The 23,466-nt window shown below is 39.1% G+C and overlaps 1 protein-coding gene across 1 annotated transcript in view; it reads right to left on the bottom strand.

Moving 5' to 3' along the window:
• Positions 1-4,538: 4,538 nt before the first annotated feature.
• LOC139730285 (17S U2 SnRNP complex component HTATSF1-like) overlaps positions 4,539-23,466 on the bottom strand; it is a 38,977-nt gene continuing 20,049 nt past the window's right edge. Inside the window, exons 7-10 of the mRNA XM_071641164.1 lie at positions 21,329-21,418; positions 20,677-20,756; positions 19,833-20,119; positions 4,539-5,274 (exon numbers count right to left, since the gene is read on the bottom strand). Coding sequence (XP_071497265.1) covers positions 19,873-20,119; positions 20,677-20,756; positions 21,329-21,418 — 417 coding nt within the window. The 3' untranslated portion in view covers positions 4,539-5,274; positions 19,833-19,872. The remainder of the gene's footprint in view (positions 5,275-19,832; positions 20,120-20,676; positions 20,757-21,328; positions 21,419-23,466) is intronic.

Here is a 23,466-nt window from a genome sequence, read left to right as displayed (position 1 = left end):
CATTTTAACAAATTGGGTTCCTAACCCCCTAGGGATGCTAGCTGCCAAGTTTGGTGAAAATGGGTCATGGGATTCTTAAGAAGAAGATGAAAATGTACAATTTAGGCCCCATTAGAACCCCTCCCCACCCCCCTCCCCTGGGTCCCAAGGGGGGCACCCCTGATTCTGCCATGAACAAACTTGAAACTACAGTCATCAATGTACTAACTCATAGTATTAACTTAGCTCTATCACTTCTGGTTCTAGAGAAGAAGATTTTTACAGATTCCTTAATTTTGGGGGGTTTGGGCCCCCCTGGGGGCCCCCTGGGTGGGGCATGGTGCCCATTTTAACAAATTGAGTTCCTAACCCCCTAGGGATGCTACCTGCCAAGTTTGATGAAAATCGGTCTTGGGGTTTTCAAGAAGAAGATGAAAATGTAAAAAGTTTACGCACGACGCACGACGGACGACGGACGACGGACGACGCACGACGCACGACGGACGCCGGACGAAGGGCGATCGCAATAGCTCACTTGAGCCTTTGGCTCAGGTGAGCTAATAACGAACCTTCGGAATAACGAGCTGTAACCCTATAAATATGGTTGGTAACGAGAACATTCATGGTATTGTATTGAGTGGAACGGGTGTTCTTTGTATGGGGAGGGGTCTTGACTTGCAACCGCTAGAATCACAGTGTGAAAAACATTGAAAGAAACTGTCCTCTGATTTTTTTTCTTTTTTTTTTCTTTCTTTCGCGAATTAATGGCGTTCGAATAATGAATTTGTGTTTCATTTCGTCGGAAAAGATATAAGAATATTGATATTCATTGTGTATTCATTTATATTCATTACAGGAGGGGCACGAGACTTTGTATCTTTTTTAATCAGGATGTCCTTTTCCTTCTTTTTTTTTTTTTGTCTTGGGCTTTCCCACTTCTCTTGTTTAAATTTTCATCTGCTTGTTATCGTATTACTGTTTTATCAGTTTGCTCCTTGAATTAATTATGCATGTTATAAAATCGTGTTGGCTCGTATACTCGTGACATACAGACAGTTCGATAATATCATCTCCGAGTCCTCTGATCAAAAGTCGAAAGTTTTATCGAGGTTGCTTTTGAGCAGAACCACGATGGAAGAGGGGAAACTGAATCGACGCTTTAACAACACGATAATTACCGCCGCCGTATTTGCTCGCTGTTCAGCGAGACAACATGCTGGATTTTCGCACCACACTTCAAAAAGTCCACTTCCAAATAACAATGGACCGACCTGTATTGATATGTTGTATAGTTCTCTTTGGCATTTACGTGTCATTTTGATCGCGGACAGACTGAACATCATGAATGTCGTGCGTGCCACAGGAGGTATACAGACATCGCTGGAAAAAAAAAGAAGAATACACACACACCGTGCACGCGCATACACCCCCTCCCCTCCCCTCCCCTCCCCTCCCCTCCCCTCCCCTCCCCTCCCCTCCCCTCCCCTCCCCTCCCCTCCCCTCCCCTCCCCTCCCCTCCCCTCCCCTCCCCTCCCCTCCCCTCCCCTCCCCTCCCCTCCCCTCCCCTCCCCTCCCCTCCCCCCCCCATATCGAGCCCAAGACTTGTCGTTGGTGGAGAGTACATGTGTGTACATGCAGTGAAGGGGTTTTGATTTATCAAGATTACATGCTGTGAAATTGACCTGTTCAATGAGCGTATTTTATTATGTTTCCCATGGATATGTTTATAATGATATATATGTTTACTGGTGTACTTCTAAAATTTATATATATTCACTGGTGTATTATGTATTTCTTACAAATTGATAAAATGATATGATTTGTGTGTAAAACTGGCGCAAGTGCGCCATAAAATAAGTATTCTAATAAAGAATGAAAGTGATATCAGGGTGTGAAAAATGGGAAGAACTTTTTGCAGATAACTGTACTGTATAAGACATTTTGACACATAGGGACTGAAGGACTGTAAATTCGGTTCAGGTCATTAACGTGTCAATGTGTACTATAAATTTAGCTTTTGTGCTGACAAACATTGCTGCACACACACACACACACACACACACTCACACACATACATTACACATATGCTCATACAGGGAAACATATTCATACACTTAAAAAAATATATGTTCAAGAATGTATTTTGAGTGTAACTTCCAGACAGCTCCCATTACTCCTCTCTCTGACCTGCACTGTTTCTACCACATCTTGAACTGCTTCAACAGTTACAGTAGTAACAATTAATCAAATCCTTTTGAAGAAGAAAAAAAAAGGAACAATTTTCTATTGATTATATGTCCTTGTCTGTGTTTATAATAATATGCAACTACTACCATCCCCTCCCCCCCCCCCCCATCACAGATCTACATACATGCGTACTCACACGAAAACAAACACATCCCACAAGACAAGGAAATGCTACTATAATGCTGAACACATACTTTATGAGTAGAGTTTTTAAATTTGGTTTTTATTGTATGTAATAGGAACTTAAGCTGCCATATAGGCAGGCACATGAAGATACATCTTCAGAGCTAAAAGAAAATAACATTAACTACAAAGTCACAGAACCCCCCCCCCCCCATCACTTGATATGGGTACTTTCACATTCTAAATGTAGAAAGCATTCACAAACGTAATTGTGAAGCACATTGAAACCATGTTTACCCAAGATGGTTGACAAGAAAAAAGTTATGTATAGGTCTACTCTCTCTGTTTGTTTTACAAGGAAGAGATTTGTCCATGGTGTGTTCTCTCACACATTAAGAAAACGACCTGGTTTTAGGCAAGGATTTTCTGCAACGGTTTCCGGAGATTGTAAAAGACTTTCGATATGTGGCTCCATAACTTGAGCACTTGGATAGTTTGTAAGGATCCTATCCCATTATCCCATCATATGTGACTTTGATAAATATTATACAGCTGTATTACTAAAATTTTGTACCACTTTGTTAATACTCCATAATTTCATGCCACAAATGCATCTATCCAAAATAGGGGAGGTTTTCTCACTGAAAATGTTAAAGTACACCAGTATGATTTGTTCCTATTATCATACCATCAAAATCTAGCTGACTCCCCCCCCCCCTTCTCTCTCCTCTATACATGTGTCTGTCAGCTTTAGGATCATAATTTATGTATGTAGTCACTGGTCAGTGAAGTTACAATAACTGCAAAGAAACATATATCAATACATGTAGATAAAGCCTCCTCTAGACTTTAAAATGATTTCAAATGCAATAAGTATACATAAACGTGGACCAAAGACTTAAATTAGATCACTCCCTTCATAATTTACATTGTATGTAAACACAAACATGCATTCCAAGTGCTGATGAAGAAGAATGTCATCACAAAATCTGTTTTTTTTTTTTAAATGAAGAATTTGATCATAAATGATGGAAGGAAAAAAAAATCTTGTCAATGATGTAAAGCTACTCATAAATGAACTCATTGTAGGGGTTGTATCAACCCATGTAATCACATTAAACATTCCGTAATAGAAAATGCAATTTAAATTACAGTGATACTTATATTAAGCCTCTACTATATTACCATAATTTGTATCACAAAATCAAAATGTTCCCTTAGTGTCATTATATCTATATATATGTATTTCCTTTGGAACATTTTGTTTGCAAGGAAAAAAAATCATGACAAGAAATGAAATGAAGTAATAAGCACTTGTTTAGATGAGGGATAGTGCAAACGTGATTGAACAGATGAAAAAAAAATGTTTGTACTCATCTTTGCATATTTCTTTGAAAAAAGAAATTGCATTCCCTAAAGATATTAAGAGTCATGTATCAAAAAGGAACATCACTGATTAGAAATTGAGATAATGAAACATAACTACAAGTTTAAGGCAATCATAATAATGCATTTGAGACATATGATATTTCATATTCTAATTTAATCTAAAACGAACAACACTGCCCTGATTCCACTCCAGAAATTTGGCTGATTTCATCTTGACAGACTCAGGACTCAATTTCAATATGACACTTCACATCAACAACATTGAGAAAGGTATAGAAACATACACGACTACTAAAAAGCAACAATGATTACAAACCACATGTACAGCAGTTTGTTTAAATCTAAAAATGAATGAAAATAAAATCACTCTCAGTCGTCAATGGGCAACCATACATATACAAAAATACTCTTTTGAATAGGTGTTAGCTTGCTTTTGCCTTGCAATATATGCTTCTTTTTCATGTGTCTGAGCCATAATTTCCTCTTTTGAAATACTACAAAGGTTATCCTCCCATGAAACATAGAAAACCTTACCAACTATAGAATAATTGGTTATCAAAACATTTCTTGTGGAGTACAAATATTCTCATTTCAACCAAACAGAAACCACTGGGTCATATTTTGATGTTTTAGGATCACACTCTATTTTTTATTATTTATTTATTTATTTATCTATATATTTATTTATTTATCTATTTATCTATTTATCTATTTAGTTATCTAGTTATTTATTTATTTATTTATCTATTTAGTTATTTATTCATTTATTTATCTATTCATTCATTTATTCATTCATTCATTTATTTATTTATTTTGTTCACAAAGCATGATAGAGGTGGAATGCTATAAATACTATACACAGCAGAGATAAGAACACAGGTACTACAAAATCATACAAAAATATCTTTGGGGAATAACTCCACAATTTTTCCCCCTCACGGCATGTCAAATGTAACCTTGTAGCTGTTTAATGGATGGATTAACTCCTATGCTACTGCTGGTGATTTGTTTGTGTACTATGTCAATGAGATTTAGTGATGCCAGTATCAGGAGGTTTAAGTTCTTCATGATTTCAGTAGCTCATCATGTTTTCATTACATGCTTCAAACTTCATAAAAGTGATGAAACAGAAAATATTCACATAAACTTACACTTGCTTGCTGATCAATTTACCAATGCTTCAAGAGCACTTTACTCTGCCTGATTACATATCCACTCTTCTACGATACTTGCACCATGCTGCAAATACAATACTCTGCGAACATTTTGTCCAACACAAGCAAAGGAGTGCTCTTTCAGAGAAAAGATGGTTGAAGTCTCGATGATGGTCAAACATGGTAATCTTTTCAGAAAGCCTACATCAAATGTAGTGCCAGAACTTCAAATGACCAGACTTCTGAATGCTTGTGACTGTACAAAGCTAAACTTTGCTGTAAAGATTTAAGGGTTGCATCCAAACTGCCCGCAGTCTGACTGCAAGGCTCCTCGGCTACGTCGCTGAGTGAAGGAAGAAACTGGTGATCAAATCCACCGTACCTGCACGCAATAAAACAAAGAGAAGTTGGAAAAGAATGCTCAAGAATATGATATGATATATACCTTCAGAAACAACAATCCTTGCCTCACACAATGTACTATTTGAATCATATAATAATGATTTGATGCTGTCGTTGTTTTATTTTCTTTTAATTTTCATAGGGTGAAAATGGACAAATTTCCTTCTTCAATGGAGGCAGAAAGCATGGAAAACCAAACTGCAATACACCTTTGTGAAGTATAAATGTAAATCAGGTAAGTGCATCAAGTAAGTTCATCCACACCCTCGTAGCTTACTGTCAAACACTGATGTTTGAAAGTTTCTCCCTTTGTGTACAAAAATGTTATTCAGGAAGACAACCCCCTCCGTATTTTTTTTCTTCAAAAGATGAAACATCACATGACATCTTTGCTTAAAGTGCACATACTTCCCAAATGCTCAGACTGCGATGTATTATGAGGCGAAATATTAGGAAGCACATACTGATATGTATTTTGCCTTTTCCTTTGTAAAAATTGACTCAATATTGCACAGCGTCTCAATTTTACTCCACTGGCTTGTGAGTAGTTTTCAGCAGCTCATTTTCTGTACCTGCACAAAAATCATACTTAAGCTCTCCTTTGTTGCATTTGAACTGTGTGAATACCCTCAAGACTTGCTTTATTAGGGCTGCTGCACTCAAATAATTTGTTTCATTTTATGAAAATTCCATGTTGGAAATACCATTTTGATTAAGTCACACACATGGGCTCTCATATGAGCACAAAGTTTATCATACAAAAACAAGGAAAAAACTACTCCATAGAGAGCAAGCTGTAGTGACTGGTATATTATGTTGTTGTTGAGTCTTTTCTGTTGCACCATACTTGTGAGAAGCTTGGTTGAGATGCCTTGCTCAATTTGCCATGCCGAGTACTACCACAGCACGTACTGTGTCCTTAACAAGCAAAATGGGACAAGGATATCTTTATCTCCACAACAATCCAAACTTGATTATAATCAAGTTGTTTTTGAACCTCTGGCCTTTGTCAAAGGCCCTCTTACATTTAAATTGATATTGCTAGAGAAATGAGCAAAGAGTCATCATGAAAAACAGAGTTGAGCCGCCCGTGAGCGCTTAGCCCCAACAAGAAGGCCTTTGAGAACCCATATGAATTTCTTAAATCATCCCTTTCAACCACTGAATATTGCCACAAATGCTCAGTAGCAAACAGCACAATCGATCTAATCCTGATCTATTCTGCAACGCCCATGCATATATGAATATACATGTATATATTGCATATATGCATATATAGGGTTTGGCATTTGCAGTGGTCCGGTGGCCCAAGGGCCACTCAAACTTCATATTGGGCCACCAAATTTCCAAAAAGGTTATCTTTTAGTGGCCTGATAAGACAACTAGGATTAAAAATGGATTATGTTTCTTTTTATTTCCAGCCAATACATGTTTTTTAGGCCACCAAAATTTAAAATCTAAAGAAATTACTGGCCCAAATGGGCCATCAGATAAAAAAAACAACAACTTAGTGCTGAGCTCTGTATCTATACTGACCACCAGCCAGGAGGCAAATTTATCAATTTTAATGGTTGAAGTGACTGTCTGCATTATTTGGTGGCTAGATCATTTCGTGGAAACGGTGTTAAGCTCTCTCTCAGGTAGTGAATGATAATCACATTCACATGGTGATGTGTTCGGTTTTGGCCCACTTTGCTTCAAAGTGTCAGTGTCAGCAAACTGTGTGCGAGGTCTTTGAAAGAGACTTCTGAACCTCTTGTGAAGTGGGGGCATTCGTGTCTTGCCACAGCTGTACACATTCATGGCAAATGAGTCCAAACGGAAGATAGAAGAGCCAAGGGGGAGGGGGGCAGGGAGGGGATGAGAGGGGAGGATCACGGAGGAGGGGAAGAGGAGGAGGAGGGGAGGAGAGGGGAGAGGAGGAGAGGGGAGGAGGAGAGGGGAAGGAATAGGGAGAAAGAAGCAGGGAGGGGATGAAAGGTGGAGAAAAAAATGAGGGGGGAGGGGATACGGAGGTCGCAAAAGGATAAGAGAGAAAGAGAACAAGAGAGAAAGAGAAGGGGTGAGGAGGGGAGAGGGAGGGGGTGGGAAAAGGGGAGAGGGAGAGGAAGGGGGGATGAGAGGGAGCCTGTATCTCCACCAAAATCATGTTGTGTCCAAATCCCAAGAATCCCTGATAGAGATCTCAACATTTTTTCCTTACGTAATCACTTCCCATGGCTGGCTACCAGTCTTCCCATGGCTGGCAACCAGTCTTCCCATAGCTGGCTACCAGTCCCACCCGGTCCCGACTCTCCTGACTGAAAACCCGAGCACTGGTTTCTCTCTCTACATACTATGCAGATATGGCATCTGCATGTCAACACATTTTCCCATTTATAGGCGATCAAGTGTGCAAAAACTGACTGTGCTGACACAAAGTAAGCAACTTAGATAAAAAAAAAGAGCCAACAAAATTTATGTCACGAACGGAAAACTTGCATTGACTTAAACTTCATTGCCAAATATTTCCTAATTTCATCCTTTGGGTCATGCCATTTTCACGCAGTTTTGATATTTTGCCTTAATTTCTCTTCTCAATTTTGATCAACATTCTTTGTAGAGTTCAGTTCTTTTCATTGATAAATTGCAAACAAATGCATGTGTGTGCCAACACATAGGTGGAAATCAAGAATCAGAATAAGAATGATTTGACGTTTTAAGTCTATTGATGTTCAAACATGCCATGGATAAGATTTTATGAATTTGAACATTCTAACATGAGGGAATATTGTACGATCAAAATCTTTTCTCCACACAGATGTTTATTGTTTCACCATCATTTCAGGGGCAATTGGAAAAGACAGTGCATAGAAAGCTGCATTTGCCTCCCCTCCCCCCCCCCAAAAAAAAATCACATTTAATGAAAGCGACGTTGAACTAGCAAACAGATATTAGCATTGTTCTCTTGGTCTATGATTTTAAAAGCCGTTAAAGCATCCGACGAAAAGCCAAAATCCATGGTAGTACAAAAAGGATGCATGAATTTGTGCAGCAGTGAACAAAATAAAGTTATAGTTTTCACCCTAAAAAACTTCAGCATGAGCCATTCATGACCACTAACTAGACAAGAGGGACAGAGTGAGAGCGAGGAAGAAAGAGAAAGAGAAAGCAATGTAAAAGGAGAAAAGGGAAACCGAAAAATATACTGAACTCAACTGTGGTGGGATAGATGGATCAGAACATCTTTCATCATCAAACTTCCTCTCATTTTCAAGCGACCAAATATTTTTGCATCACAAAAGCCAATGAAATCTAATCCCATAATCCCTCCTTCTCTCCCCCTAGTATCCCCCCAGTGGGGACGCCCAGGAGCTATTAGTGTGGCATGGGCCCAGGATTCCCCTGTGCCGCATTGGACTTGGACTGGTAAATGATAGACCAGCCCTTGGGGAGCTCTGCTACTTTTTAAGTTAGTCTCCTCCACCAGTCCCATATGATCTCGTGTCTAAATATAGACCTCAGCAACTTTTTTTTAAAGGGAAATGAAACCCAAATATGAATATTGAGTTAATGCGCAAAATATCAGTTTAAACACATCAGTGAAGTCTGCCAAAAATTAAAAAATCAATTCAAAAGTTAAAATTTTTTCACAAGTTTTGGTACTACTATCGGTAGATCAGAAGACTACAACATTTCATGATGCCAAGCATGGACAACAATATCAAGAAAATACAAAGAGATTTCAACATATTCTTTATTTTTCGAGCTTAATTGAAAAAGCATTTGACTTACCTCTTTCATAAAACAGAAGGAATTACTGATACATTATTCTAAATATATGTCATTATCGAGAGGAGGAAATGTGCATTTCTCACATTAAAAAAAGCCAAAAACAAATTGGACATTTGTCAAATTCTCTGTACATCTTACATCCTTGTCCATGTGTTCCATCACAAATTGTTGAAGTCTTCTTATCCAGCAAGACAGTGTAGTACCACAACTTTAAAAAATTCAAAACTTTTGTACGGATTGTCTGATTTTCCTCACACTTTGCTGATGTGTTCTACATTGTACTAATATTGCTGCATTCACTCAATAAACACAAATATTTGGGCATTAGTTTCCTCTCAGTCTCGTTGGCAAGACATCTATGCACAATATCAAAACCATGAATTTAAAAATGGAGGACCTGAAAGGTTTGGAGTGCTGTAAAAGTGGAAATTTTTGCGGTGAGGAAATTTTTGCGCATTTCACGCAACCAGAAGCTAGCACGAAAATAAACACACATAAATATTTTTGCATGCCATAAGTTCCAATAGATAATGTCCTGATTCCGCAGAATGAAAACGTGCGAAATTCATCTTAACCAGTCAAGCGTAAAAAATTACTTGCAAGAAAATATCCACTTTTTATAGTACATTTGTACACCACTGCTTTAGTTGGTATGGTAGGTGTCCAACCTACCGACCGGGTCCATAACGACCGGCCGCGCATTATAATGGAATTGCGCGTACAGAAAGAAAATGTACGCATGGGACTACGCGCAACGGTGTTCGATTCTTCACTGGGCTACGCTACCGAGTAAAATGTGGCGAAAACAACTAAGTATTCCCTCTAAATTACCGAAATTTAGCAAAATCGAGTAAGGTTTATCGTGTAACTACATATAACCAGGCCTACCTTTGCTGACTCGTTGTTAGATGTAGAGTATCCTTCCGTAATAAATTTGACGATTTTGACCGCAAAATTGTCACCGCCGCTTGTACGATCGTGCACACACGTTACACATATACATGACATAAACATTTTGTCGCCCGCTACGACCGTACGAGTTGATGCAGAAACGAGAAATGAATGTGAAACAACAAACCGACTCATCTAATTTATTTCAATTACGATGAAAAGTTTCCTAATGAAAATCAAGTCAAATTCATCCAACAGTTCCTCAAAAGTAATATCGAAGGATTCAAAATATATTCAAATATTATTGGGGAAAAAATGACGGCTAGAAAAAAACAGCGGCCTGTCGAAAAAACGCATTTAAGTGCCCTTTATACGTATTGTCAGGGTGGTCGGTTGAAATGAGCAGGGCAACCGAGTGCGGAAAAAATGACACCCCACGCGTTCGAAGCCGCCATCTAAGAGCGCGTACCTCAGATCGCATTTTCAGTGCGCGCTTGTGAATCCGGAGTATTTTCTCCACACGTGAGTAAAATTTCAGGCAAATTGTGAGATTTTTCACGTTTCTATTGATAGAAAAACGTTAGGTGTCCGGTATTATGAACACCCAACCATACTCACAGTTCCCTTCTTTATTGATCTGTACACACATTTCCAGAATTTGAATGGATCCTCTACGAAGTAAGCAGTCAAGATCCCGACAATTTTGGCAGAAGATTGTCATTTTGGGGTGTTAAACCGTAAAGGCATTGTTTATCATTTGCAGATGAAAATAAAACCAGCTTTAGTGCTTCAAAATAGTTCTAAAATGTGAGTTAGGGATAGAAACAACCACTGTAAAAATTTTAATTAGTACAAATAATGTTAAGTATTGCTAAGCGTGCAAAATGTGAACAAGTTATATTAAAATTGTTTCTAGAATAAATGGCTACAGTTATGGTTTATTGAAACAATTAGTGATATCTTACAAAATTTTTATGGTAGGATATTTTGTGATATAACTGAAGTATGCATCAAACCTGATAACTTAAAATCCTGTTAATCACTGCTCCCAATGGTAAACAGTGGCTTTCATATGGTGCTGAGGTATGATAATAGTCAGTTTGCAGGCATTTCTTGTTGCTCTTTATACAAGATGAAATGTGCCATTTGTCATGTTCATGCATTCTGGTATTAGATTAAGACTTGGACACTGAAATGCCATGAACACATTGTCTTGAAGTCACAAAGGTAGATTGAATCGAATCCATGGATTAAATTCAGTCTACAGACTACAAAAAAATTGCAAAACAGGCATAGCTGGATGTCTGCTGGCATACGCGATATGATTTCAAGTGCATTTTTGTGGTCGGAATTTGCAAAATCCATGGACAAAATTAAACTACATTTGTGGATTCCAGTTTCAGCAGTGAAGCTCCTTTCTGTCTTTCACACAAGATGCTGTCACTTTTTAATGTGTTTTCTTGAGGCCCTTAACCCATTCTATCCTGAATTCTGAAATCCCCCAAAACTTAATAGCTGTGTTCAGACGGAGGCAGTTTTGGTCGGAGTAACTTCGGAGGATAGGTCGGAGTAGAGCCCGTCTGAACGAGGTCGTGGTAACTTCCTCCGATCGGAGGAACTTACCACGACCTCTTCCTCCGAACGAGATACTCCTGAGTTTTCTCAGGAGTATCTCGCTACCACGACTAGCCGGTCGGAGTAAATTGCCTGTGCGGACAAGCCCTCGGAGTATTTATGAACTTACATGCCTTACGACCTAGGTAAAACTTCCTGGGTCAAGTCGCAATGTTGACATTTTGCGACTACACGTGCGCGTGTACAGCAATTTTAACCTAGTCGATCGCGACGAAGAAGCTAGCGCTCATGCAGAAATTTCCATCAATAAGAATGGAGAAGACAAATGCCACTGGTAAAAGATAATCGCATGGTCGACGAGCGCGGCACTACCACTTCCGGAAGTTACACCGACCCTCGCACATAAATTGGTCGGAGTTTCTTCCCACGACCATCGTGTGGACACAAGGGTCGTGGTAAGATATGCATTAATTTGAATTTTTATTGCCGTGCCATAAATTTTTACTCCAACTAGAAATACGTCTGAACATGGCTATAGCAAAGGCCACCAGGTTCCAGTAGGGAATGGGTTACTGTATACGCTATACAAATATTTCGCGTGGGTTTTATTTTCGCGAATTTCGCGAGTCGGGAGCTATTCGCGAAATTAACAACACGCGAAAATATTACCTTCCAAAATGAATCCCTTGCCTTGATGATACGAACATTTCAGTACTAGTATACCATGTCATGGCTTACTGAACAGACCATATAAACTGGCTAAGCTTGTTTACGTACATATAGCACGTCCACGTCGAACTACTAGTATACACAGCCCAGTCGCTGTAAGTAGCATTCGCACAGCACAGTAGACGGCGCAATACTATTTCTGCAAGAAATTCCACTTTCTTTTGTTTTTGTTTTTTCCATTGCGCCACCACGTTACAAACGCGCGGCGTGTCACCCTTGATTACAGTCATGTGCGCTATAGCTCATGCGTTTGCATGCCGCTACGTCTTTACAAGTACTGTATGTCAACTTTAGGGGCCAGGGCTTCGTATGCTCCAGCTGGTTGCCGCTGAATTTACTCGTACCCCTCGTACCACTCGTCAGAAATCTAGCGCGATATACTCTTAACCACTTCAAAAATGTTGAATTCTAACTTACTAGTTAGCAGAGTGTGGTAAGTTTTTTGCATGCAGTGTATAACTAGTATCATTCTTATTTGCTAGTAAGTTGAAAATTCACACTTTCTTTGCCACTTCATATTTTCTCTGGTCCCCCAATCGCGAATTTAACCACTCGCGAAAATGTGTGACAGCGGCAATTCGCGAAAATTTATGTACGCGAAAATTATAGCGTATACAGTAATTGACAGGCCAAGTATGACCAAGGAGGTTCAACAGATGGTGTTCCAACTGGATATACTTATTCAAACAGCTGCCAGTTTTCTATCAATGCAAGAATGACGAATTCTACAGACTGTGCATTTGTGCCTTTGATGATTAGGGTTCGACACTACATGTACCATCTTTCTGAGCAATCTGTTGCTTTCTTTTGAAGATCGACACAACTCTGAGTACATTTTGCTTGTTCATTCATCATATGAAATGAAATTTCACCTTATGATAAAGTATTAAAAAAGTCAATCCCATCCAGTACTGCAGTGTATGTTCAGAGGTGTAAATCAGAGCCATATATTGTGAAATGATTTAACACTATACCCTCAAGGAAGGCCGATTCTATCTTCTTCTTTTTTCCCTGATCGATTCCGACAAATGAAACTGGTATGATATTAGCTAACATTATGATATATTCAAGTATAATTCTTATCTCAAACATAGATGTAGATTGGTGTACACACATGTCGCGCCAAGTAATTTTGATTTTTCTATTGGCAATCTCTGTGCAATTCCCATTCATGCATCCCTGCATCTTTACCATTCTGTACTGCTCATCTTTTATAAGTAGGGATGAAAAAAAGTAATTACCATCATAAAGCTGTATTTTCCTTTCAGAGTGGCCGGTCATTATGCAACGGGATGTGAATCAATTGTCTGCTTAACCATGGGCAAATTCAAGTTGGCACATACTCCAAACATTTTTAATGGGCAGCATCAAACATGGAATCAAAGGGAATGAGACTAATACCCCTTTCATAAACTCACCCTCCAATTATCCGCATAAGAATAATGCGGACATTTCAATAAAAAATGCGTTCACAAACTCTAAAAATAATCCGCATTATTTTTACAAGCGCCCGTCCTGAAAAAGGCGGATAATCGTCATGGTAACTGCCCACGTCCCTCCTGCGGGAAAGACAGGTGACGTTCGACCGCACCCAGCAATTATCCGCATTATTTGGGTTTGCGTTGATAAACTCCAAATCTGGTCCCGATGCTGCTATTATGCGGATAATAAAAGGGTAAAAAAAAAAGCGCATTATTCTGCCCCCGCTCCGAGTTTACGACCAAATGTTGTGGATATTATCCGCATTATTGAGTTTATGAAAGGGTTAAGTTGTGTCTATACATGTAAGTCTCATTCCTGTCTTATAAATCTCATTGGTCTGGCATGAGGGTTAACAACTCCAATTTTCACCCACACTATTCTTCTTACTTAAGTTATAGCACAATCAAACATTTCTTCTGTTTCCTTTATTATGGACTGCAGCTGAGATTTATTACTTTTCTTTTCAGTCGTTTCATACTTTGATGATGAGTGATATCTACTGGAGTAACTTGAATAAAAAAAACGCATTGCCAAAGGGGTTGTTTAAAAGACAATATCACCTTCATAATTATGCACAAGGATTGAGAGAATGCAGCAATTTTAGTAGAATACATCAGTGAGAGTTTGAGGAAAATCGGACAATCCATTCGACAGTTTCACAAATTTTTGAAATTTCAGTGCCGCCACTGCTGGACTACAGCTTGCGATGTCGTATGTGTGGAATAGTATAGAAAATTCAACGAATATTCACTTTTCTCGCATAATGAAACAGCACTTGACTTGCCTCTTTCTAAAGGCAGGGGGAATAATATCTCCCATAACATACGTCAGTAACAAGTCAAGGGAATGTGCACTTTTTTCAAAAAATGAAATTAGTGGAATTCTCTTTATATTTTCCTTTATTACAGTGTAGATTGTTTTATGCATGTGACATGCATGCGACTGTAGTAGTCTTCTCATCCACCAGTGACTGCGCAGAAACTTCAAAAATTCTTAACGTTTGAAGGATTGTCTGATTTTCCTCAAACTCTCACTACTGTGTTCTACTAATATTGCTGCATTCACTCAATCCACATGTGCACTTTTTTCAAAAAATTAAATTAGTGGAATTCTCTTTATATTTTCCTTTATTAGATTGTTTTATGCATGTGACATGCATGTGACCGTAGTAGTCTTCTCATCCAGCAGTGACTGCGCAGAAACTTCAACAATTCTTAACGTTTGAAGGATTGTCCGATTTTCCTCAAACTCTCACTACTGTGGTCTACTAATATTGCTGCAAGGTGGACTTGTCCTTTAAACCTCAACGATGAAGTACTTCTTCACCTCACAACGTCCAAATTGAATTCTGGGTTTTACTTGTTCATCTTATTTGAAATGAAAACTGATGGCAGTTATCGTCAAACTCACAGAACAATATTGCATTATGGGTCCCTGAATGCATTTCAAACTGTAAGAAATGATAAGTGGAGCTCCTCTCAAGTCTTTATTACATTTGTCACTTGAAAGTACATCTAACCACTTCACTGGAAGCTGGTGAATAGTAAAACTGATAACTAACAATAGTTTTGAGAAGTACCCTTCTCAGATCTATTTCTCGCTGAGACTATCATTTTTTTTTTTTTTTCATAATCATTTTTTTTAAATAATTGTTTTGGCATGGTCAATTTTGAAACTGTCTGTCCATAAAGACAAAACCCATCCACCTTTTTCTGGTTCGACAATTGGCACTGTCATCTTTTCAAAGACGTACTTAACTCTTACTGTGCCAGACCCAAAACCCCTAACGTGCCAGACGTTTTTACCCAACGCCAGAAAGTTTGCGAACTGGATTGACAATGTAATTTAAAACTGCCATATCTTTGAAACTATTGACTGTTTTGAATTGAGTTCTTCACAACAAATGTCAAGAAATGATTGTTCTTTCGTGTCATGTAGTCAGTTTGCTGTAATATCTATCTAAACCTGAAATATTGCAGAAATAATCGATATCATCAAAAAATGATTCTAAATTTTTGTGTAGTATGGAAAAAAAAGAGTCAGTCGTGATTTTTCTTCAATAGAACGCTCCCTTGACTCTGGGAGAAAGTTTTAGAGCTTCATTTCCTCTTTCAAATGATAAGAAATTTGTCTTACAGAGTTGTATAATTCCAAAGATATTGGCAGTTCAAATTGTCTTTTCAATTGCATTTTCTGCCTTGGTAATTCATTCATAAATCTGTGCCCTTCAGTTCCAGATCCTGTATTTGAAACTCAAGTAAATCCCGGGTCGAGTCCTGGAAGAGTGTCTTTTGTCCACTTGAGAAGGAAGCACCTACTAATCCTTCTTTTGTCTCTACTACGGCCGGGCGTACTCTATTGAAATCGGCAGGCCTTTGCCAGCCGAGGAGTTTGTGTCCACTGTACATGTGCTTAGACAAGAACAAAAGCGTGCTCTTTTTTGGAAGCTAGCGTGGGGACGATAAGTGAAGTTCACTGTCCAAGACAAAAGGATGAAAGACTTGACCGATGAACAAAAGCTTGACCCTCTTTGAGGGACAAATGAAAGCTGCTCCCGCAGGAGAGCGCCCAAGCAGAACAATGCGAGTGGAAACGTATAGACAAAACACGCAGATTAAGTATCATACACACGCGTGGTTTATCAATGAGAAATTTGATCTATACACATCTCGCAGAGGGTGCGCTCTCTGCGGATTTTCCCGACGCGAAAAAAATATATCTAGCTGAAAAATCACGCATTTACTCAAAATTTTCCAATGTAAGCATACTAATATTTTTAGTGGAAACGATGGATATGCTAATCAGCTTCCAGGACAAATAAGTGGCATTTTCTTGTTGTAATGCATTTTGGTACCACAAGAACTTAAATGACCAATGTTTTTCATGCTCTTCTTAGTCGCCGATCGGCGACCATGGCACGTCAGGACTAAGGTCGCCGTTCGGGGACCATGGCACGTTAAGAGTTAAAATTCATACTTTACCCATAGCAAGACTAAATGCGACGATACAAGCATCTCCTTTAAGTCGACACTTGGGATGCAGAAATTGCAGAAATTTTGAAGGGTCTCATCGGTGCTGTAAAAATAATGGGAGGTATGCGTACTATGGCCTCGATGTGTTCTATACCATGCACTTTGCATTCCCGCAGGAGGTTGATAGGCAAACTTGAACAAGATTCGAGTGCAATTTTATGGCATGCCCCCTTGTAAATGACTCTGCATGCAGAATATAAGGATCTGATATATCAAATTCTCAGCATTTTGCTGATCACAAAACATATGACCTTTATTCCCAGCCTCACTTTCAAGATTGTTCTCAAATATATCTGATTTTACTGAAAACTGGAAATGTTGTTATGGCAACTGGTATGCTTCCGCCATACAGCGTTATTCTCTCAATAGGTCTACAGTATGTACTGCCAATGTAGGGCTCGAAATAAGATTTTTGAATGTCAAGGTCATTTTGAAATAGGCACTTCTAGCTCGAGGTAAAGTGGCCTTGGATACCCCAAAATTTCAAGGGGCATGAAGACCATTCAAAAGGGCATTAAGGCCACTTTTAAAGGGCAGCTAATTCTGGCCAAAAGTGCACCAAGGCCCCCCTTTTTTTGTTCTAAAACAACAAGCAGTGCAATGTAAGGCACTTCGGTTCCAGAATTGCAATTTAACATACACACACACACACATCTCCATATACGATACATAGCAATATCAAATTTACAATTGTATGTAAGGTAAGTCTGAATAAATTCATTGGCCTTTCGATATGGGTGATATGATGGAGAAGCGACGGTCAAGAGAAGAGGGGCGTTGGCATCAGGAATTTGGCAATTGCTGAAAAGTTACTGGCATGACGGTGATTTTTACTGGTCTGGGACCATCAGACTGACACCAGTGTTAATAAGCGTTGATGTATACACGAGTTCATACATTCAGACATTGCAGAGATATGAGGGACATAGTGAAATTTTGCACTTCACCTGAACTTTGACCTCTGACCTTGAGCATGTGCACCCCAAAGTTGACAGGCACGGCTTTAAATTTGTCCACTCATACATACATATGCCAAGTTTCGCTTGGATATCTCAAATTGTTCCTAAGTTACATTGTCCACAAAATCTATTTCGGACGGATGGACAGATGAACGTACAACCTCAAAATATAATGCCTCCAGCGCCACTTAGTGGCGGAGGCACAAAAGATACAAGCTGCATCACTCAGTCACGATTGGGAAAGGTTCATTTCCTTTCAATTATATTACAAGCAGCACTCCATAATCTCTTCAACATGACTTAGAACACAAGAGACACTCATTTGTCTGGACATCAAATGAGAATGAACTCTGCAATTTCAACAATCTCCTACACTTCCTATCAGAAGACTTAAAGCAGACCTCCGGATGATTTTCAGATTTTGCATTTGAGTATATACATGTTTGTAACAGAGCATCACCAAACCGACAAAAAGTTGCATGCCCTGATTTCACACGAGGACTCAAAATAGAAATAGGTGAAACGGATCAACCTAGTCAATCTTGAGTTTTTCATAATTTCTGTAAGAGCAATTCTTCTACATTATTCGGTAGTTTGGGATCCTAAGACAAATTGGGAAAATGTGTTCTTAGCAGTTTTTCTAGAACCCTTTTTTGTAGAAAAGTGTGATTAGGTATGTCTTAACCATGGCCGGCAGAGCATTTTCAAAAGTGGGGGGGGGGGGGGGGGCCACTTCTGGGTTTCGAGCTAACAAGCAACAACAACAAAAAAGGCCTTCAGCGCAACTTCTGGTGCCACTTCTGGGTTTCTTCAGCTGACAAGCAAAAAAGAAAAAAGAAAAGAAAAAAAGAAGGTCTTCAGCTCATCTTTCTCCTTCCACTTCCGGGTTTCTTTAGCTGACAAGCAAAGGGGCTTCAGCGCAAAAACATAACCTTACCGCGCTCACACTTCAAGGTCTCTATACATCTTTCTAGTGCCACTTACGCACTTCTGGGGTAAAAACAGTGGGGGGCCCAAAGTGGTGACACCTTTTGTATTCCTTTGTATGGTGCAAAAAAAGTAGGGGGGCCCCAAATGATGTTGTTAAGCAAGTGAAATTGTAAGGGAATTACATGGCTACATTATTGGAATATATGAGCCTGCTACATGTGTATGTCATCATCAATGTTAAGGGTGTCATGTTTTGGGTTTTTCAGAGTATTGGTTTCTCCGCTCAAGGACCACAATAAATTCCACTAATCTGTACATGGCACTATCAATTTACAATTGTATGTACATGATGTGAAATTATACAAATCATCTGGGATGCTATGTCTCTTTAAACAAAATTGGAAATAATAGTTAGAAAATGATAGCTGAGGCATGAGTTTTCTTCAGTTTGTCTCCCTCTGTACAAATGAAATTTGTAAGATCACAACGGCTGATCTATATTTTTAACAATCATGTCGGGGAAAAAAAGGAACCAGCAGGTATCAAATTTGTCATCTAATGCTTTCAAAGTAGCGACACTACCTCCAGGCTGTCCCTAGTTGCCGGCAGTGACACAATGAAGTTGGAACAAATTCCCGACCTCTGAATTCTGACATTGTTCTGTTAAGTAGTCCAAGGCGGACAAGGTATATTAAATGAAAGCAAGACCTGGGGGGGCATTTCATGAAGCGTTGTGGTCCGATATCTTTCTGACAAACTGTTACAAGCTACTGAAATCCTTGCATCTGATTGGCTGAGAGCAAATTTGTCCGACAACTTTGTCGGACAAAATGCTTCATGATATGCCCCCTGTTTACAAGAGATGGGGCTGAAAGACTATAAAGAACTCCCAAAATATGAAAAGCATTTAATCCAAGGTAGGGGCGGATCCAGGAATTTCATAAAGGGGAGACACCAATACAAAATTAAAAGGGGGCGCATGCCCTCCCCCCATTTTTTCCTTTTTATTTCTTTTGTTTTAACCAAAAATAAAGAGGGGGCGTGCAACAGGTGCGCCCCCTTCTGGATCCGCCACTGTAAGGGGTAATGATAGAGTAATCTATTTTTTTTAAAATCTTGAATTAGACACAAATATGCCAAAACAAAAGAAAAAAAAAGAAACTCACCTCAGCAGTCACTGGTGGTCACTTTGACTAAAGAAGACCATCATGACTCCTCCCTGACCGTTTCCGTGGTAACGCTCCCTGCATCCTCCTCTCTCCTCTCTTCGCTCCCTGTTCCTTCTTTACTCCCCGCTCCCTTCTCTCCATCCCCGTCCTCCTTCTCTTCGTCCTCCTCCAAGAAGTCCTGCCACTTCTTCAGTCTCTCGTCCCTCTCCTTGTCCGTTTCCTCTATCTTGTAGTCCGTCTTTCCGTCCCAGGCCTGGACCTCCAGCTGGCGCTTGGCAAACCACCTGCATTGAATCAACCCATGAAGTCCTGGGAGTATCAACTTTGCTGCTTGAATGATCATATGTGTGCTCACTAAATTGGCAACCCTGACACTTACCATCCAATTCAACCTGGCAGAAAATCCATCATGACTGCCGTGTCCCTGGCACGCACGCATGATATGTTTACTGCAGCGGGCGGGAGCTGGTTGCAATATAACATAAAATGCATTTGCATATGCATGCGTGCTTGGGACACCACAGTAATGAGGGATTTCACTCCCAGGGTGGATCTGTCTATATGAAAGAAAAAATAGATGAAAAAGTTTAACTTACTGAATCTGCACAATATCAGAAGAAAAAAAACAAACAAATAGTTTGCCAATCACAGACAGAAATACACATTCTCTAAAATGCTGCCGAAATAAGCATCAGCTATGAATTTAATAACATGTTTACATCCATCAGGGAAGAATGTTTCTTTGACTTAGACAATTTTTCAACTTGATTGAAGTTGACTTAGTCAAGGTTGACTACGGTCTCTAGTTTAGAAGGATACGTCAATTCACTTCGGTCTTTACCTGCCATTTAGGGCTTTTATACAGCTGTCAGCATTCTCGGCATCTTTGAATTTGACAGAAGCCACTCCGTCGGGATGGCGCTGCAGAGAAGTATTCAAAGACAATTCAATTCAATTCAATTCAATTCAATTCAATTCAATTCAATTCAATTCAGTTCAATTCAATTCAATTCAATTCAATTCAATTCAATTCAATTCAATTCAATTAAATTCAATTCAATTCAATTAAATTCAATTCATTTTCAATCATCCTATAAAAAACATTCCAGGAATACTTGTATGAAGAGCACTTACCTACTTTAACTTAAATATAATTTTTTAGGATTCCTTGAAAATGATTTAAAAAAAACTTGTACATGCACACACATACCCACCCTCCCCCCCTCCCTCGAACACAGTCATGTGCACAAATCTCATTTTGCTCTGCACTAAATTCTTAAATCCTGTCCTTTACAATTATTTGACCTTTGACATAGACATCATTTGCAAAGAGTGGTGTTTGAAGACATACGTGGCCCTACAGTTTTCAACAATTCATTGAAAGTGTGCTCTGTGACAAGGCCGACTTTAACATCTCTCCATCCTATCTGCAGCATCAAGCGTGCAAAGCAGATTACGACGTTTAGTGTCGAGCAGAGAGGAGATCAACTCACGTCGAATATGAGTACTTTCTTGACTTCGCCGAACCGCGAGCACTCGGACTGCAAGTCGTCTTTTATCTCCGTGATAAGCGTAGCGTCCTCCTGCAGACAAAGAATTTGAAATAAGAGACAGGATCAATGGACAGATCAGTTTCATGGGTCGTACGTTAGAAAAACTCTGCACAATCATATCATCTTTATAGGAAGTGTCAGCGGCACATTAAAAATGCATATTCTTGTCCGCTTAATTTCTACTGTTCAATATGAGAGCATATAGAACGAAATGCATATAGGCCAACGTATTAATTCCCCATAGGCTACCATTGTTTCTGGCCGTTCAATAATACACCGCATTTTGTCTCGTCTGTGCCACGAGCGCTTGCTGGGTGCACGAATGCTTGCTACTAGTGCGCGAAATTTTGTTACAATTCACAAGCACGCAAATATTCTGCTAGTTACTGGTGCGTCATGAGCAGTTGCATAGAACCTACTCCTTTTTCAGTGCTGAGTCAACTTCAAAGATGAATAGAAGTACAGGTATGGTACTTTTAACAACTTTTAACAGCCATGCAGTGTAACAAATGGTGGCTTTCATTCTAGGAGCATACAAAATGTTCTACCCTCAGGGTACAAAATGCTACTTCTCTGAGATTATGTCTGTGTTACTAGTTTACACCATATGCCATGATGGTGAGTATGGTTTTGGAATTTGTTTGGTGGCTGACAGGTCTAGCATGAGTAATGGGAATCTCAGTGATTGGCTATTGTATATTCATTATAGTACCTGTATGAGGCAAACACAAATGTATGTATGTATGTACGTGTATGTATGTATGTATGTGTGTGTGTGTATACTATGTATATGTACTATGTACAATGTATTTTGTCTCTTTAAGAGTAGATGACTGAGATCAGATGTAAGTGACACCCAAACAGGAATGCACACACCGTGGTACACGGAGCACAAGCCACACACGAAGATTAGCCATTTGTGCTAAGAGCAAGAAGGCCATATCTCTAATGGCTCTGTTTTAGTAGTAGGCTATTGTTATAAATGTACACATAAGTACTGTATGAGCAGCCACAAGGTTGTTCTCCTATCAAGGTATAGATACCACTCTCTTTCCCCTATAATGGAGATTTAGAGAAACTTAGAGGATTTTAACAAATGAATCAGAAATTCCACCGAAAATGAGAGTCAATACTCCTACACAACTATCGTGAGATCATATGGGGGGGGGGAGGGAACTACATGATGGCTGTTTCTAACAGCTAGAAAAAGAATTGCCCAACATATCAACAATAAATGAACTAATGCAGATATGTACACTAGACTATAAGTAGAAATGCATTGAGCACATACAGGTTGATAAGATACTTGGAAATTTACAGTGTAAGTGTACATGTAAACTTTTTTTTTAATGCTACATGAAATGGAAGACACTTTAGTTTTCCTTTTTCCCCACTAATTCACATTGGTGTTTCAGGAGAAGGGCTTAGGTGTAAGAGAGAGAGAAAAAAAAATCAGAATTCTTGTTTTAAAATTGAATGTATGGCTAACTTCAGGAAGCAAAGTGTAGAGGGGACAAATTATTGAAGAGAAAGTTCTGTAAAGGCACTAAAAGCAAATCAAGCATATTTCACCAAAATTAGCACAACACACACACACACACACACACACAAATAAAAGAAAACAAACAAACTAACAAACAAAACAAATAACAAAAACATCTACAACAGCAAAAAAAAAACAAAACAAAACAAAAAAAAAACACAGTGCAAAGTTGTACAGGGTACTTCACCTTTAAGTATTGAGAAAGTACAGAGTCTCAAGTTTAAAGGTATGGTTGTGGGAGGATTACGCGTTTGATAGCTAGTGGAAGAAGCGACAGAACTCCTGGTGGATAATTGGAGCTGTTCACACCCAATTTAGAGACTTATTCTTGGTATGTCCAGTACACCGCATCATCTCGAAACCAGTGGTTGCATCGCAGTGGGCTATGTACACTGCATGCCTTTCGCTTCAAATTCTGTGGGCTGATTGCATACAACTTGTATGTGTGAGTTTATGTGTGTGTGTGTGTGCATTTAAAACAGACACACTCAAGAGACTTTTCTTTTTCTGGAATATGCTTGAACATGCAATCAAA

Source organism: Diadema antillarum, unplaced genomic scaffold (assembly GCF_040938485.1).
Source record: "Diadema antillarum isolate AM-2024a unplaced genomic scaffold, OU_Dant_1.0 scf00000022, whole genome shotgun sequence".
Classification (NCBI taxonomy): Eukaryota; Metazoa; Echinodermata; class Echinoidea; order Diadematoida; family Diadematidae; genus Diadema; species Diadema antillarum.
The sequence above is the reverse complement of the archived record's forward strand: the minus strand, read 5'-3'. Positions and strand labels throughout refer to the sequence as shown.